This window comes from Typopeltis vanoorti, chromosome 22, assembly GCF_054136105.1.
Source record: "Typopeltis vanoorti isolate ZY-2024b chromosome 22, IOZ_Tvanoo_1.0, whole genome shotgun sequence".
NCBI lineage: Eukaryota > Metazoa > Arthropoda > Arachnida > Uropygi > Thelyphonidae > Typopeltis > Typopeltis vanoorti.
In genome coordinates, this window is record NC_143570.1 from 32,454,610 (window position 1) to 32,472,821 (window position 18,212).

The 18,212-nt window shown below is 31.9% G+C and overlaps 1 protein-coding gene across 1 annotated transcript in view; it reads right to left on the reverse strand.

Moving 5' to 3' along the window:
- Window positions 1–1,671: 1,671 nt before the first annotated feature.
- Window positions 1,672–18,212, reverse strand: part of LOC150094285 (SH3 domain-containing kinase-binding protein 1-like) — a 305,169-nt gene continuing 288,628 nt past the window's right edge. Inside the window, exons 14-15 of the mRNA XM_090411774.1 lie at window positions 16,967–17,235; window positions 1,672–10,516 (exon numbers count right to left, since the gene is read on the reverse strand). Of these exons, the coding sequence (XP_090267900.1) occupies window positions 10,364–10,516; window positions 16,967–17,235 (422 nt within the window). The 3' untranslated portion in view covers window positions 1,672–10,363. The remainder of the gene's footprint in view (window positions 10,517–16,966; window positions 17,236–18,212) is intronic.

The window sequence follows — 18,212 nt, forward strand, 5'->3', positions numbered from 1 at the left end:
TTATAGTTATAAATGCTAAAATGCTTTTTGTTTCCCTCCCCCCCTCACTGGCTCCCAGATTATGCAAGTATCAATTTTTTTTTTGTTTTTCCATTCCAATTGCTTTATTTTAGTGTTTCTAATATGTTTCAGAAGCCTCCGTAGCTCAGTCAGTATAGACGAAGCTCTTCAGTCGGAAAGATCCGAGTTCCATTCACGTCCATGATGTGAGGAATTATCTGGTCTCTTTCGACTAAAGGTGAATTAACAGTTCTCATACGGCTGTGGAAGATTTTTTCTCCTGGTAACTTGAGTTTTTCATCCCTCAAAACAGCCCATTGAATGTACACGGCTTCAGTCATAAATACTTATGGAAAGGAAGGCAATGGGAAACCACCTTGCATCATATCTCCCTAGTGACCAGTTGCAATCCTCTCAAAGAGAGAAGGCCACAGGATTAGGAATATATTTTAATGCATTATATACATATATATATTGTAACATTTATAAATGGACTGCTAAGAGAAAAGGATTTTTTTTTTTTTTTTGGATGGGGAGTGGATGATTGGAAGGCATTGCCTGAGAGCATGGCAACATTTAAGTATTTTTGGTTACATGATAATGTATTTCAATACCTTGATTTCAATCGAGTATTTTAGCAAAACAAATAAATCATTTCATAGACAAGTAAATTTTGCAAATAAGAAGATCACATACGTGTATATATATGTTCATATTATTTACTGATTGAATTCGAGAATTAGAAAAAACAAATTAATTTAATCAAGGAAAGGAATATAATGATGCTTATATTCCTTTCCTTGTAAATAATTTATACCACTGTTCCCTGACTGTTTATCTCATATAATAATTGTTCCAAGTTGTTTTCATGTGATAATTGTTTATATTTCAGACATTCAGCATATCCTTATTTACAGGTGTTATATCACTATCATCTATGATTCCATTTACTCATTCATTTCTAAAACTTTTTTTTTGTAGAAAGCCTCCAGAACATTTTCACCACACTCACATCACTTTTGTTACACTCTACAGTGTAACAAAAAATGATGATTTTACATCAAGCCTGGTCTTCCTTAATCCATCATGACACTTGTATCTACCAGTAGTATGTTACAGCAACCCACGAACCAGCAGCCTGCATAAAAGTGATGTACGCTTTCCATTGTTTAAATGTTTTCAAATATTTTTGGCTAGAAATGTGAATTGTTATTACTTGCTTTCTAAATTTTAATTTATTCGTGTTATTTCCTGATAAAGTGAAACAAAGTATTTCACAAAACTAGCCAAAATAATAAATAATAAATAGTTCTAAAAATGTCTTATCCCTTCAGAAGCCTATTCAGCAAAATGAACGATTTTTTTTTTCTTTGAAAATTCATTGTTCAGAACATCGAACAACGTTCTGTTCAGTTAATATTAATGAATAACAACAAAACAAGTTTGATTAATTTTTTAAGTCAAATTTTATATGTGGGCTTAAAAATATTTAAACTACTGGAAGACATATATTTCACATAGCTGTTTAATATAACTATTCCATACCAGCATTTAATTATTACTCACCCTATTTCCTGTATATATATATATATATATATATTAAAAACACAATCCAAAATTTTAGAAAAAATGATTTGGCAAATAATATAACATGCAGAGAAAAACAACAAGAACAACCAAACAAGATTTTATCTTTCCTGTATTGATTTACAAATTTACAAATCAAAATAACATTACTCCCATTACCTTATCTCCTATTTTATGGAATGAGCATTAGAGCATTAAAAGGAATATTTATATTTTTCACATCAGCAAATAAACATATATATATATATATATATATATATATATTGATACTATACATGTAATAGCATCTGCATATATTTTTATGTATATGTAGCACATGCAAACATACCTATATATTATGTTGGTCAGTGAATAGAGTTGCAAACCTAAGTACTCTGAATGTAAAACAAGTACTGCTTTAATTGTTCAAAATTGCATAATTTTTTTTATAATTTCATTTTTGCAGGAAAAGTAAAGCATTCTTTAACTGCAAATACAACAGATTAACATATAGTATAATTTGAAAAATCCTATACCACACATGGAATGCATTTGTATTTAAAAACCAATTTAAATAATATATATAATTAATTTTTAATTAGAAAAGTATAGAAATAAAGTGCTTTAGTAACTAGTTAATTTTGGAATAAGAGTAAGCAGTATTTCACCCTGCTATTATATAATACATGATTATATTTATATATGTCCAACAATATTATTATTATTTTTTGCTGTAGGGAAATAAAGCTTTATGTGGATCAACTAACTGATCAATAACCAATACTTGTACTTCACTTTGAAATATGAGAATTTTTTTGATAATTATATAATTACCATTTTTTTTATAGATGTTAGTAATAAACTGCATACCACACAGTCATCAAATAAGACAATTGCTCTGACTGTTCATTAGCAGATATTTAGTATTTTTTTGCACTTATGCCAATTTGAAACAGTTTATTATTATCACTAATATATTCATATATACACAGTGACTGCTATTAGGAACCCTTCTCCCAAAGAGATGTTATTAACTGTTCTTGTAGATAAACTTATATGTTGGTTACATATGACTAAACTTTTCAGGAAATGAGAACATATACTAAAATATTAATTAAAAAAATTTAATCAATACCTTCCTATATTTCAGCAAATGTAACATTGCCAAAATATAGGAAGGTATTGAGTAAATTTTCTTAATTACTATTTTCATATATGCTGTCATTTCCTGAAAAATGTAACGTCATTAACTGTTCAGTAAGGGTAACCACTGTAAGCATATTCCTATATAATATATATATATACAGTAATACCCCGACTTACGTGAATCCAGAGTTACGCAGTTTCTTATATGTATGTATTCCTGTCCTGCTTCACGCCTCACCACTAGTTGTATCTTTCCGGCGCCAGCCACATTCGCCAGTGTCGCACATGCTGTGAGCAAGCGCTGACATGTTTCGCGCGGTCTCCATTCATACACGATTTTTATAGTCTACAAACCTTGCAATTGTTTAATGTTATGTTCTTGATAAAAATTTTATCACATAAAAAATAATGTCTTCCAAAAGAAGCAAGTCCGATTCTTCTACTGCTAGCAAGAAAAGAAAAACATTGACTTTGGAAACAAAACTCAACATTATTAAGGATTTTGAAGGCAGCATGAAAATTTGTGAGCTAGCAAAGAAGTTCAATCTACAGGAATCCACAGTAAGAACAATCATAAAAGATAAAGAAAGAATTCTCGCTGCTGAGAAAAATGCCCAATCATTGAATTCAAGCATAATTTGTAAACGTCATGAGATTATTGGTGAGATGGAAACGATGCTTAAATTATGGTGTGATAATCAAGTGAGAGTAAAAAATTGTCCAGTTGATCAAACAACAATATGTAGCCAAGCCATGCTGATTTTTGAGGCTAAAAGTAGAAGCTGGAGAAGCGGCCAAAGAAGAAAATTTCATGGCCAGTAATGGTTGGTTCAACCAATTTAAAAATCGCCATAACTGGAACAGCATCGTGGAGAGGCGGCAAGCGCTGATTAAGAGGCTGTCTTCTTTTCCTGAGACACTTAAGGCTATCATCGAAGAAGGTAGCTATAGCAGTCAAACCACATTAAATGTAGGCGAGACCAGCTTATTCTGGAAAAAGATGCCTAAGAGAACTTTCATCAAACATGAAGAAAAAACGTTTCCTGGCTTTAAGGCTTCCAAAGACCGGTTGACAGTAATGCTTAGTGGAAATGCAGCTGGTGATTGCAAGTTAAAACCTCTCTTAATTTATCGCTCCAAAAATCCAAGAGCTCTAAAAAAAAATCTAAAGCTGGCTTGCCAGTGATTTGGAAGTCAAATTCTAAAGCTTGGGTGACAGCTTCTATTATTGAAGACTGGTTTGGTCACCACTTCATACCTGAAGCTGAACATTTATCGCTCCAAAAATCCAAGAGCTCTAAAAAAAAATCTAAAGCTGGCTTGCCAGTGATTTGGAAGTCAAATTCTAAAGCTTGGGTGACAGCTTCTATTATTGAAGACTGGTTTGGTCACCACTTCATACCTGAAGCTGAACATTATTGGCAGTTTAAAAAAATTCCGTTTAAAGTTATGCTCATTATTGATAATGCGCCTGGTCACCCTCCTGCAACTTTAATTGATTTTGATCCATGTGTAAAAGTTGTTTTCTTGCCTTCAAATACAACCAGCTTACTTCAACTGATGAACTAAGGAGTTATCAAAACATTCAAAGCGTACTACACACGGCATTCATTTGCAAGTCTGAATGAAGCTATGAGGCAAAATGAACAACTGGCTGTTAAAGAGTTTTGGAAACAGTTTAATGTTTTAGATGCTGTAAAGGTTATCGGAGATTCTTGGGGTGAAATTTCCCAAAAAACCTTGAATGGTATCTGGAAAAATCTTTGTCCATCCTTTTTTAAATGCAAAACGGAAATGTTGCCAGAAACTGATCAAGTTGCTGAGGCAATAGAAGAAGTTGTCAATCTTGCCAGGCAATTAGATTTAGAAGTCGAGAGTGAAGATGTCAGAGAGCTGTTAGACTCACAATAACAAGGAGCTTACAATTGACGAGCTCATAGAGATGTGTGAGCAAAGCACTACTGAAGAGACCGAAACCTCAGATCCAGTTTTACCAGAAAAGCACATGACAATTGCAAAATTAACAGAAGGTTTCAGCTTAATTAAGAAAGGTTTACAGATTTTGGAGGACATAGATTCTAATGAGGAACAAATTGTAGCCACAAGGCAAGGAATAAAAAAAAAATCATTGGCTTGCTATGAAGAAATTTTGCCATCAGACGAATCTAATTAGATTTTATGAAACTATCAACATCGAAATAACTTTTTTTTTTTTTTTTTTTTTATGTAATTTAACTGATGATTATATTTCTTAAAAAAATATAGGTGTCCCAATTGTTGGTTAATTGGTCCCAATTAACTAATATTTTGTATGTTTGTATATATAAATTATACACAAAATTATACCCGAGTTACGCGAATTCAACTTACGCGCTTTTTGTTTGGCCCCACCTACTGCGTAACTTCGGGGTTTTACTATATATATATATATGTATTTCTTTTTTATTATTTTTTTTTCCCCAATTAAACTCAGTTGTCTGAAAATAATTTACCCAGAATTTTTTTTTATAAAAAAAATAAAAGATTAAAAAAAATTCACACAATTTTTTATTTTTTAAATTGAGATATAAAAGGACCTGATAATATTGTTTAGTTAATATAGGAACACTGAAAATCAAGTTTTGTTGAAAGACAAATTAAGCCATTTGAAGTTATTATTATTTTGTTCTCTATGTTTTTTGAACACTTGATGAAGAAATTTCTATAGCTATAGAAATGAACAGGTTGAACAGTGCATTGCTAAAATTATTTTAGCAATGCACTGTTCAGTCATGCTAGTGTGTGCATATAAAGCCAACATATAGATCAAACACTAGAAAATATTTTTCTTTCTTTCTTTTTTGAAGTTTAAGCATATTTTGTAAACATCAATTTTCCTTAAATTTCTATAGCTGGACATGAAATAATGGAAACTTGTTTCTGAAATGGTTAACTAAACTTCCACATGCTCTGGGAATCTGAAAATCAGAAGCCAACATCACACAAACATTTAAAACAGTCTGCACAGGCAATAAAATAACTAACCAATGAAATGAATTTATTACACACAAATATTCACAAGAATATTTTTTAAAATTCTTTTTAATTTATTCTTGTGGATATATGTCTAATAAACATTATGCCACAAGTGCCATTAAAATTCATCTAATGAAATGCATGTGGATGGAAGGCTTTAACTGATGTCCAAGACCACAGGACTGTGAAGATGACTGCACAATTAAATATACGTACTTAGAAGCCCAATTAATCAGAACTGTATTGAGAGATTATTTAATTCACCAAGAACATGAGCTAGTATTATGTATCATACTTTTTGTTCATTAGGATGAATGCAGCCATGCAGTATTTCAGGAGAAAATTTTGCACTGCAGCAGATAAAGGAACATTCAGTAACTGAACACTGGTAAAAGGTTAACTGGGTTAGTCTGCAATTTTTACACTGTTGCAGACATCTGTTTCTATGCTGGTTCCTGCTAGCAAGATTACATGCTGCACTATACAGCTCATATCACACACTACTGGTGCCAGCAACATGTGCAGTTTTTCTCTGCTTCACAGTACTGATTAAATGCAATATGTGAATCCCACTAAATTTTAATGCAGAATGAGCTGACAGGTGCATTGATCACTTGTTATTTTATCTCATAATTAAGAGATATCCTATTTTCATCAGCTAGTATTTTTGCAGACTACTTGAAAGGAATGTTACATAATATTAGGCAAGTGTTCCTAAATAAAGCAGCCATTGTGTATCACAGTCAATTGTTTTTAATTTTTTTCATTTTAGCTGGGAGGAGGGAATGAATATAAATATTAAAAAAGTACATAATTATTGAATCTAATAAATATTAAGCACGGAACTGCAATACAACATGCAATTCGATATCCACAGAAGTCATATTCTAGTTTACTATAATGGAAAGGCAAATTCGTGAACAACATAAACAGATTTTTATTTATTTATTTTTTTTTTTAAAATATATGGAATTTGAAGAACTAATGAAATTTAAGCAAACAGTGTATAAATATATATATACAGTACTCCCTCTGGTTATTTGAGCAGCACATTGCTCTCCCACTGTGGGAGAGCAATGTGCTGCTCAAATAACCAAAGGATTGGTTAAGTGAAAGTACAATTACATGGTACTGTACCAGAAGTCAGTCAACATACCATATCATTCAAGGGTTGGAAACTTGAGATTACTAAATATATGCTTCTCATTTGTAAAATACATAAAAGCAGAGAATATTTCAATGCACAGTGTGTTTTTGAAAACACACTGTGGCCTTCCTGATTGTGCTGTCTCAATCCAAGTGCCTTTTCCTGCACAGTCAGAAAAATGCAGGCACAGGTATAGTCTGCCCACAGTTGAGAGAACCATAGCTGGCAGAGTGCCAAGAGTCAATTTATTTTGAAAGGGAGAAAAGAATAAGAAGTCTGAATTCGTCAATGACATGTGAAATCATGTGTTTTTATACGTAAAATTTTCCAACTGTTATACAAGCAAAATAGTTACCACATTAAAAACTAGCATGTTCATAAAAGAAAAGCTAATTTTCCAACATGTAATAATAAACACTCATCCCATGAAACGGATTAATTACATTATTATTGGAATGGCTTTGCCTTCTGCCATGCACAGAAGTGTCAAGGGTTCTCTCATCTGTAGTCAAATTGTACATACTGTTTGCTTAAAAGTAATGTCAATTCCTATGATTTCTGCATGACAAAAAACATCTTATTTATATATATATATATATCCATAAATTATTCTTAATGATGCAAAACAATACCAAAATCCTATTTTATTTGCCAAGGCTCAACAGAATTCAAAAATACTCAACAAATAACAGATACAGAAAACAATGAATGGCTGATAACAAACCTGAAAAACTGCTTTCAGTATTCCTCAAAAACAAATAAATATTGAAAGTGAAATAAGTATCAGTATTCCTCAATAACAAATAAATATTGAAAGTGAAATAACTGTTTTTGATATTTATGAAAAAAACTATAAATTCTTCAGTTTATAATCCGAGGTTGCAACTTTTTTTGTGCAGAACATCTACATTTATGGCCAAGTGTTTATGTCACTGACAGAATGAGTTGCATTACTGAGAGAGAGAGAGAGAGATGTGGAAGGAGAACATAAGATATAGAGCAGAGAAATGATAGAATAATCACACTCACACTCTAAAAGAAGTACTTAATATTATATACTTTTATAATTTTGTTGATATGTTATATTTAATCAATATTAAAAAGAGAGACCCTGTACCAAAAGATTATCACTATAATTTCATCTTTAACAACTTAAATATATTGGAGTTAAAACATTCAGAATAAACAAAAAGTAGCTTGTTCAATGTATCTTGAAGACTGATAATAGCTTAATTAAGAGTGATAAATTTATGTTAAATGAATTTGTAATGAATCATATTTCACTTATTCTAATACTTATTTGCAAAATAAAAAGAAGCAGTCTGTTCAATTATCTTAAAGACTAATAATAGCTTAATTAAGAGCGAAATATGATTCGTGATAAAGGAATTTATAATGAATCATGTTTCACTTATTCTAACACTTATTTGCAACAAACATTACATAAAAAACTACTTTTTTTATTTTATATTCATTTTAGTTATAGAAAAGTTCTTGAAAATTTTCATCAAACTATTGTACTTGCTGCAAAAGTGCTATAAGTGCTCTAAATATAGTGCAGTATCTCATTCATAATTACAAATATTTTTGAAAGTTTTTTTAAACAACTATCAGCAGCATAAAAGTATTATAAATATAAAAATGGAATATAAGTAGACAAATTTATGAAAGTTCCAAGGGTTTTATAAGAATATTTGAACATCTTAGTATATCTTAGTATGAAATCAAAAACAAATGTTTGTGTCACACAACAGACTATCTGGAAACTGTATTTATATTTTTGACACTGTACAAAACTTACGAAAAATTATTTTAATTTAAATCAAAATAGAAATGTAGCAAATATTAACAGTCATTTATCTGTTATAAACTGCCATCATTTTAACAAGTCACTGGTTGGTAGTATTCTTATAAAAATGGCAAAATAGTTACCTTTATTAAAAGGTGCATTAGTCTTATACATCTTATACCTTGTACATCCCTTCAATAGTTCTCTATACAAGTAACAATCAGCAACATTACAGTGCAATGCAATGTAAATCACAGTTTCTGTATAATATCTGTATGCTTGAGTGATGCACATGTGTGTAACTTTGTATCTCTACATGCTTGAGCATTAATATGCAACACACAGTAGTTCTATAGGGACTTCTGAAAAAATAACAAGTAGATATAAATGCACATTTTTTTTCTTTTAATAATTAAGTTCTCTGTTCAGTTATAACATTTGGTTTTTAGTTAATAATCAATGCAACCAATTAAAACTTCTTATGACAAATATATCTAACTGCATGATATGTAGAGAACAGTAATATTTAGTCATTCAATGTAAGTGGTTTTATAATAGATAACAGTACATAACAAATGATTTAAAAGGACCTGAATTTTCCATGGCACCATATTTATCTCTTTTCTATGTACAGTTGGCCCATCAGTCCTTGATTCATATTTCATACATTAAGGGGGTGAATACATGGTTCATTTGAAACATTACTCAAGTTTGATGGTATATTTAAAATAAACACTAATTTCTTTATTAGTGATATTTAAAAAAAAAAAAAAAAATTCGAAACTGTAACACAGTGAAACAAGGCACCATCTCATATTTTACAAATTAATATTAAATATTCAAACTGTTGTAGCTTATGCTATTCTAGCTAATATTTCTTTGAAGTGTCCAATGAGACACACACACACACGAGAGTCTATCATTTTTACATATAGCACCATCATTGAGATAGAATAATAACATTAATAATTAGAACTTTGATAACCCCACCATTTACACAATGATAATTTTATATATAAAATGAAGTGGACAGATGAATATCTAGCATTTGTCATGGACAGTCTATATAGTCTAAACTGTTAATCTTTTCAAGATATACTTATATGTCTATAATATAAAATAAATCAAGTTATAAGATTTCACTGGGAAAATTTGCATTTTTGTTCAGAAAGATTTCACAAATTGAACCAGTAGAGTCCATATAAATGTACATGCATATCTTGTAAATATCAACAGTTGAAAAGTAAGGAGTCCACAAGAAATATTATACATTTACCATTTTACAAATTAATGTCACTAATTGAATAAGAAAAAATATTTCAATTGATATATATAATAATGAAAGTGAGAGAGAGAGATCACTACATTCTTAAATATTAGTAACTATTTAAAATTGATTTAGCACAAAAACTTTCAAAACATCAAACTTTACCAATAAAAAAATCCAGTTCTTGTGAATTTTCATATCAAAACACAAGAAGTCCCTATTAAACTATAACATATATTTTAACAAGCAGGTATTGCAATATACATAATGGAATGTTTAACCACAACTCTGAATCCCAACAGCAGGCAACCAGATGATGAAGTGGGAACACATACACACACAAAAAAATAATAAAAAAAATATGAGTGGATGGCAAAACTATGAATGATTGTACAATGCTGCAGTCTTGCTCTCTGCATAATATATATATATATTAAACAGTGGCAGTCAAATTTTTTACACGGTCCATTTCCACTTGAAGAGCTAACCTTAATTTTTTTTCTTCATCTACTTTAGTCATAAGTTCTCTTATTAATTTACCATAATGATTCTTCTGATATTCTACAGTTTCTTTCAGTGAATTTACCTGAAAAACAAAATAAAACACAACTGGTATTTTATAACTGATTTAATAAAATCAATAATAAAGTACAACAACTAGTATTTAACATTGCTTTATTACTAAGAGCTGATATTTCGAATTCAGTTATGATCTAAAACAATGACTTTTGCTGATAAGGAGCTTTTATTTACTAAAAACTTGAAGGTGCCTTCCATTTATATTCTTGAATGGGGGACAGATTTCAAAATGAAAATGGATAATGTATGATTCATTTGTGCTTATGGTCAGAGTGAAGCCATAGGATATGTAAAATTATGAGAACTCTAAAACACAACTTACAAAGGAAAAAAACTAGTTATTTTTTAAAAACTACAGCAAAGTAGGAAATTAATTTTATCTTCAACTTCCCATCATGTGTTAAACTCAGTTGCCTTCAACATACAATAGCCATTCTATTAACACATTCACTGAATACTACTTTACTAATGCAACCCATGAACCATAGTATTATTGTTACCTTCAAGACACTGTTTAACAAATACTTTTTCTCAGTCTACACTACTACTACTGAAGGTGAGAAAACCTTCAGACTTTTTGGAAGGAATACAATACCTTGCATTGTACAAATAAGTAGATGCAGCATGGAGTGAGGTGACAGCAGAATGTATAAATAGTGTTTGAAAGAAACTGGCTGAAAATTCAGGATTCTGTCTGGCAAGTAATTCCTTCTTTCCTGGTCCTCACCTGCACCCCACATATATATTTATGTACTATAGGTTTTTTTTTTTAACCTTGTGTGTGTGGGATTGATATAAAAAAATTTAGTATTCATATATTTTCTCCTATATTCTCTAACACATGCTGACTTATTAGCTAAGAAATTTCAACTGATTAAGAGTTCAAAACCTTCTATTTTGGTACACGGTACTACATGCTTCTCAATATTCAATTCAATCAATATTTCTTCTGATTATGTTACTCAATCTCCAAAGTTTAGTTCTCATTTTCAAACTCCTTCACTTAGCCTCAGTAAGATTGGCTCAGCCTAATTACATCTGAGAATTATTAGTTTTCTTTTTTAACAAATCAAACTATTTTTTCTGCAATTTTTCGGTATCAATAATACCAAAATATCATTACAGTCCAAACTGAATTAAAGGGGAGGGGGAAATGACAGTTAAATGACTCTTTGGAAATTCTAATGTGCTGCAATTATAAAATAGCTTCATTTTTTGCTACTGACTGTAAATGACATCTCTAAGCTTGAGTAATTAAAACCACAATTTATAAGGCAGTTCTGGATGGTGTTGCTGCTAATTTTCACCAACTATCAGTGACAAACTATTACTTGCAAAAAGTTAATCCTTGCACTGACTTCCTTTGCTGTTGAAGATGATATCAATAGATTTTTTTTTAATTGTTTCAAAGATGTAGTGTACTAATTTCAGATATGACTTCAAATTTTTATTTTAAGGACTGGATAATGAGAGAGAGAAATTCCAGACAGATGCTTTTCAAGCAAATGATCTAAATGAGAGTATGCTTACAGTTCTCAAGAAGAAAAACAGCATAACTTTTGACTATCACTGCAGTCCCACATCCCCACTCAATAACCATTTCATAAAATTTCAGAAGTCATGCATGCATGCATTCTTGTTAGCAAAGCACAGAAATAGTGAACTCCATTCTAAACCTCTTAAGCATTGAGATTCAGCAATTTTTCCAATAACCAGCAGCTTCTGTTTATTAATTTGTATTTTAACAGCCTAATACATGCAATCCACTGCTTTCTCTGAACCCTAACAGCACTTTGTGTTTGTATATATCAGGGAACTGTCTAGCATGATACAATAAAATGGCCCCTGTGTCACTGGCACTGTAAAATGTCACCTGTGCAAAATTGTGCGAATGTACTGCAGCTGCCATGTTACTAAGTCAATAAATATGTCCACTGACCCAATTATATGGCATGGCATCTCAGCCAAGAGATCCAAAATATGTTTATTTTCACAACTAGTTTTTGTAATTTACGGTTTGTCACAAAGAAATAGCTGGTCCGATTAACCAATGGCCTAATTAACTGGAATCTACTGTATATGATGTTAAGTGTATAAACACATCATATACAGCATCTTATATCACACACATTTATTTTATTTTATTTTTTTAAAATCAAGCTAACAAAAGCATGGTTTTCAGAGGTTTAGTGTGTAAGAAGATAAGATATGAAAGAGTTGTTGAGCAAGGTAGAAAAAAGCATAACAGAGTCAAGATTGTAAATTTGCTGCCACAGCATGATAGGAGTGAGGTGGAACGCTGTGATTGCAAATAATTCAGTGAGCAGATTGTGTAAAAGAAATGGTGCACAGTATGTTGATATGGAGTGATTTTGATTTTCAAAAGGATTTGTATTGGTAGGATGGATTACATCTGAATGGGTTTGGTGTTAGTGCTTAGAGAAATTGTTCTGTGAAATGAAACTAGATGTGTCTGGGTGGCTGCATGAAGGTGTGGAACCATGCATTAAATTAAGAGGTTGTAATTATGATATAATGACATACAGAGTGATAGTGATAGTAAATTAAGGATGATTCCAGGAATGGCAGGATTAGTTTTATCAAGAAAAGTAAGACTAGAAACATATTGTGTCTGTATGGTGAGAGGAAAGGAATTAGTTAAGGAATCAACTCCAGCCTTCTGTATGAACCTCCTATCTGAACTGGTCATGTTTTAAGAATCAGAAGAATACTCAACAGCCTGGTGGTTTTTCTATTATGCATGTGCACTATTGCCAGAAGCAAAATTTTGAGGAATAGTGAGACCTGGTTGACAGAGGAGAATATCATTACAGAAAAGAATGTAGTAAGTTCAACTGATTCATTCAGGACACACAGAAAAGGAAGGAATAGGGAGTATTTTTAATACTGCAAAGGAGTTAAAATCCAACTAGTAGCACAAGTAATACTGGCAATGGATCTGAGGCTGTTTAGTGTGATATAGTGATTAAACTACCTCACACTAAATACATAATTGGGTGCTGCTACATACCAGGATCATCTAAAGGGAACTGTAAATATATAGACAGATCGTATGGATAAAAGGACGAGTCTCATTATGGGTAACTTCAACTATACAGATATAGACTGATGGAAAAAGAAATCATGTAAAATGAGGGAAAAAGAATTAGAATTACTGAAGGATAGAATTGAGCGTCCAGAGCTCAGTCGGTGTAGACAAAGCCCTTTGGTCAGAAAAACCTGGGTTCGATTTCCATCCATGACGTAAGTAACCTTTATCTGGTTTTTTTCACCTAAAGGTGAGTTACCGATCTCATACAGAGGTAGAGGTTATTTTTACCCAGAAACTTGGGTTTTTCATCCCTCAGAACAAGCAAACCCACCTCATGAACACACATGGATTTACAGCCATGAATACTTACAATATGTGGAAGATTCTCACCACATGTCGTAATGTCTGTAGTTAATCATGGGTCACATCATAGTAGTTAGCCTCCTAGATAGGAGATAGCACTTGAATAGGATTGAAGGATAGAATTACTGGAGACTACCTTAAACAGTATGTGATAGAAAGGACTTAGCACAAAACATTCAATCAAGTAATAGTATCCGAGAATCTCTATAACTGAGTTAAGCATTATGTTCCCAACTTGTGACATTTCAGAACAGTAAGAAGTATATATGGAATTATTATTATTACATGACACCTCCAAAGACTCATTGAGGTAGGGCACACACTCTACAACTCTCCATCTCCACCACCTAATCCACCAACTACAGCGAACCACCACCATCATTATCTACATCAACGCCATTTACTGCCCGCCACCACTAGTATTTGCCTGTATATATAATGAAAAACCAGAGTTGCCAGGAGAAACAACCCTGTTACCTCCGTATCTTCAAATGAAAAAAACCCATATAAAGATTCCTTTTGTCATGATGAGAATCGAACTTAAGACTTTTCCAATCGAAGGGTGCAACATACTGTTGTTCTTCCAATTGCACTACGGAGGCACTTAAGGCGCTAATTATAAAGCAGGCAATTATAATAAATTGAAAAGATAGTTTAAAGCTGTACTTTGACATGAGGAAACTATGTGACAGAGGAATCAATAGTGCATGGGGAAGTAATCAAAGGATGTCTGAAGGAAACAATATGACTACATCTCCAATGGAGAATAAATCTCATTAAAATGAGATTAAAAAATTAATTAAAATTTTTTTAATTAAAAAAAATACCACCTTAAAGCATGAGCTGCATAAAAAGAATGTTGTGGGCCTAATATCATGAGAAGAGTGATGATGAGACTCAGAAGTAGTATACAGAGCAAGCCAGGGTAGCAGTCAAAATACAGGAACAGGGTAATCCAAGAGAATAATTTTATTTGCACTTGCTGCTCATCCAATTCATCTGACAAATAAATCTCGTAGTGCTCAACCTTTAAGAACATCTACAACAAGTGTCTTAAAAACTGATCTCCACACCATCCATCAGTGGGACATTAAAAATCTAGTTCCCTTCAATTCCAAACACAGTGTTACTCTTTTTCTCTCCTTACTTTTGATAATGCTCACACTCAAGATCAGATTTCTCCTCTCAGACTGACTCTTACTCCTAACTTTTCCTGGCATAATTACAACTCTTCTACAGCTTCCAAACAACTTGATTATTTTTTTAATTAATGGGTTACTTTTCATCTGTCCCACTACTTATGCTCTACAAATCCAACAACCAACCAACCTTGAAATACTGCTCACATTTGGGCTAATGCACCTAAAACCTCTTTAAAATTTTGGATGTTCTCTGAAAATCCAAAATTTTAAAGAGGGCAGTTCAGTTGATTGATGATCCCTCACTCACAGTCGCTTCAGCCATTCTCTCAAAGACCATCAGCTTCTGCATTGTCTCTCTTCTACAGGTATTTTCTTGGATGCTGTTCAGCAGACCTGTCATTCATTATGAAATTGTGCATATGATGAGAGATTGAAGAAATACAGAGTTTGAGGAACAGACAAAGAGAAGATATGAAAGAGAAACATACAAGTTAATAAAGAGATCATATAGATACACGTGTAATTTTGCAGGTGGAAGCTGAACTCAGGATTCATCCCTGGAAGCTGACTAAGGGTGCAGTGAGAAAGCATGTGAGGGCTTGGTTCTTCTCATGGCATGTGGTGAGTATCTGGTTGTGAATGTGTCCTCTGTTAATATATTCAAGGAGAGATAAAGATGACAGGTATTTAGACATGAGTGATAAAGAAAGGAGACCTTTCTTAATAAGTCCTTAGTCTTTCTGGGAGTGCTATGATGATGATGTCTCTAGCATTTTCAAGTAGGTAAATATCATCTGTATATCATATCATTATTGTTCTACCAGTGTTATCTTTTACAGTTTGTTTAATCTATTTCTCTACAGTAAATTAAATAGACGAGTGAAGGGCAACTTGTTTTAATTCCATCTTAACACTGAAAGTTAAGTAAATAAATAAAATAAATGAAAAAAAAAATAGAATTGGAAGACCAAGAAGGCAATGAGATTAGACTGGAACAGATCACTTGGCCTAAAATCCATGATCAGAAGAAGTTGAAATACAAAAAAAGGCAGCCAAGCCAGAGTGAAGCTTTTATTTGCACCAATTTATAAACAGGGAAGTAAAACTGAACAAGAGAATTATTGAGAAATTTCCTTACTATTCAATAAGATTTTTGCAAACGTACAGGTCCTCCCAAATGAAATCATCAGTAAGCTGAAGTTGTAATTTTTGATTTTGAAACCAAGTTATTTTGTCATCCTATCATTTAGATGAAGGAATCCTCCCAAAAAAAGAACTACCAAATTTTTATTTGGTAGTTCTTCCAAATTTGTGATGGATTTTAAAATCAATCACAGCTCATTTCCAGGCTGTCCAATTTCATTGCTCAAGATGCTTTACTTATTTGCATTGTCAGACAAAGTACTTTTTTTTTTTTCTCCCAAGAGGATAATGCTCCTTTTCTCCATTTTGTACTCTACCCTGTTAGTTCTAGGTTCAATTCTCAAGTCTGATTTTTTTTGCAAATTTTATGTATACATAATACGAATGCTATCATACACTAAATCACCTTAATTGAAGCCTTTCTTCTATGTGAAACAAACAAACTAAAAAAAAAAAAAAAAACCCAACTCAAACCAATTATTTTGCTACTTAGCTATAAAACAGGTTTAATTTTGCCAGCTAAGTCTTAGCCGACATGACAATTTATGTTGTATAATCATCACATCACCAAAAAGGAAAATATCATTAAGTACTTTGCATTTTATTCCTTTGATATGTTTGTTTTAAATATTTTTTTAAGTAAAGCTAACAATCTCAAAAATTACTTTAGTAATTCACCTCTACTCAATACTTGTTTTATTTGGATAAAAAAAAAAAGAAAATTATATTGTTAAAGTAAGTTAAATAATGACAATACCTGTTTTTGCATTTCACTGAATTCTGCCTTATCAACTGTAGATTCCTGAAGAAACTGTATTTGTTTCCTGAGTTCTTTAATTTCTGTTTCTAATGTAGATCTAGTTTCAACATTGCTAGTACCACTAATAATATTGCTATTAATACCACCACCACTACATAGGTTAGAAATGGGCGGACTGATTAATGATATTCTTGTTGATGAAGGACTTGTGGCTGACAAAGGAACTACACTTGGTGATTTTGCTGGTCTGGGCCTGATTTTGACCTCTGGAAAGAGATCCAAGAATATATATAACACACACACAAAAAAAACATAAGTACTGTATAAAATTTACTGTACTGTTAAATTACAGATATTATACCCTGTTGAGTGGAGTACCAATTAATGGGAATTTGCTTTAATGCAAATTATTGACTTATTTTAATGCAAAAGCATTAAAATAAGTCAATAAGTTCCCCAACAAAGTTTCAAATTAGACTGGTAAGAGTTATTTTGCTGATCTTGATGCATGGCTGTTTTTTCTAGAATTACTTTTTTTTTTTTTTACTAAAAATACTGTAGAATTATTGAAAGAATTTAGTTAAAAAAAAAATCTGCATGCATCAATTTTTCAGAATTGCTGCTGCTCTGATATGACAGGAAATAGAACTCTGCACATGTATAAAGATTTAAAAAACCAAATATATCCTCCCCCATGCCCTGCACAGCATATTAGCAAATACTTATAATGAAGTGAAAGAATAAATAGGTAAAAAACATTAATATAGTGCACAAAAGTAAATGTAATTGGATGTTTTAAACATACATGCATACTAGACATTGTTATATATTTAGACAATTAACATATGTAGAAAAAATGGGATTTATTAAAACCCTGATATATTGTGTCCAATACAGACATTGTCAGGGAGAGAAAAGAAGCTGACAGAAGAAGAGAGAAACTAATACTGCTCTCACTTGACTCGACAGGGGAGAGCAATTAGACTGATAAATGACTCATCTCTTACCAACTCACTTCTCCCACTTTCACACAGATGTTTGGTTCAATTTGTATATTCTATAAATATTTCCATGGCAAATGTTCATCTGAAATAGTATCGATAATTTCCCCACTTAGTACTAAGCCCACTGGAACGTGTAGCTGCTGCCCAATATCCCTTCATAGTATACCTCGAAACCCACAGAACAAGTTTCTTTTTCTCTTCCTTCATCCCTGTTACTGTTGTATCATGGAACGGTCTCT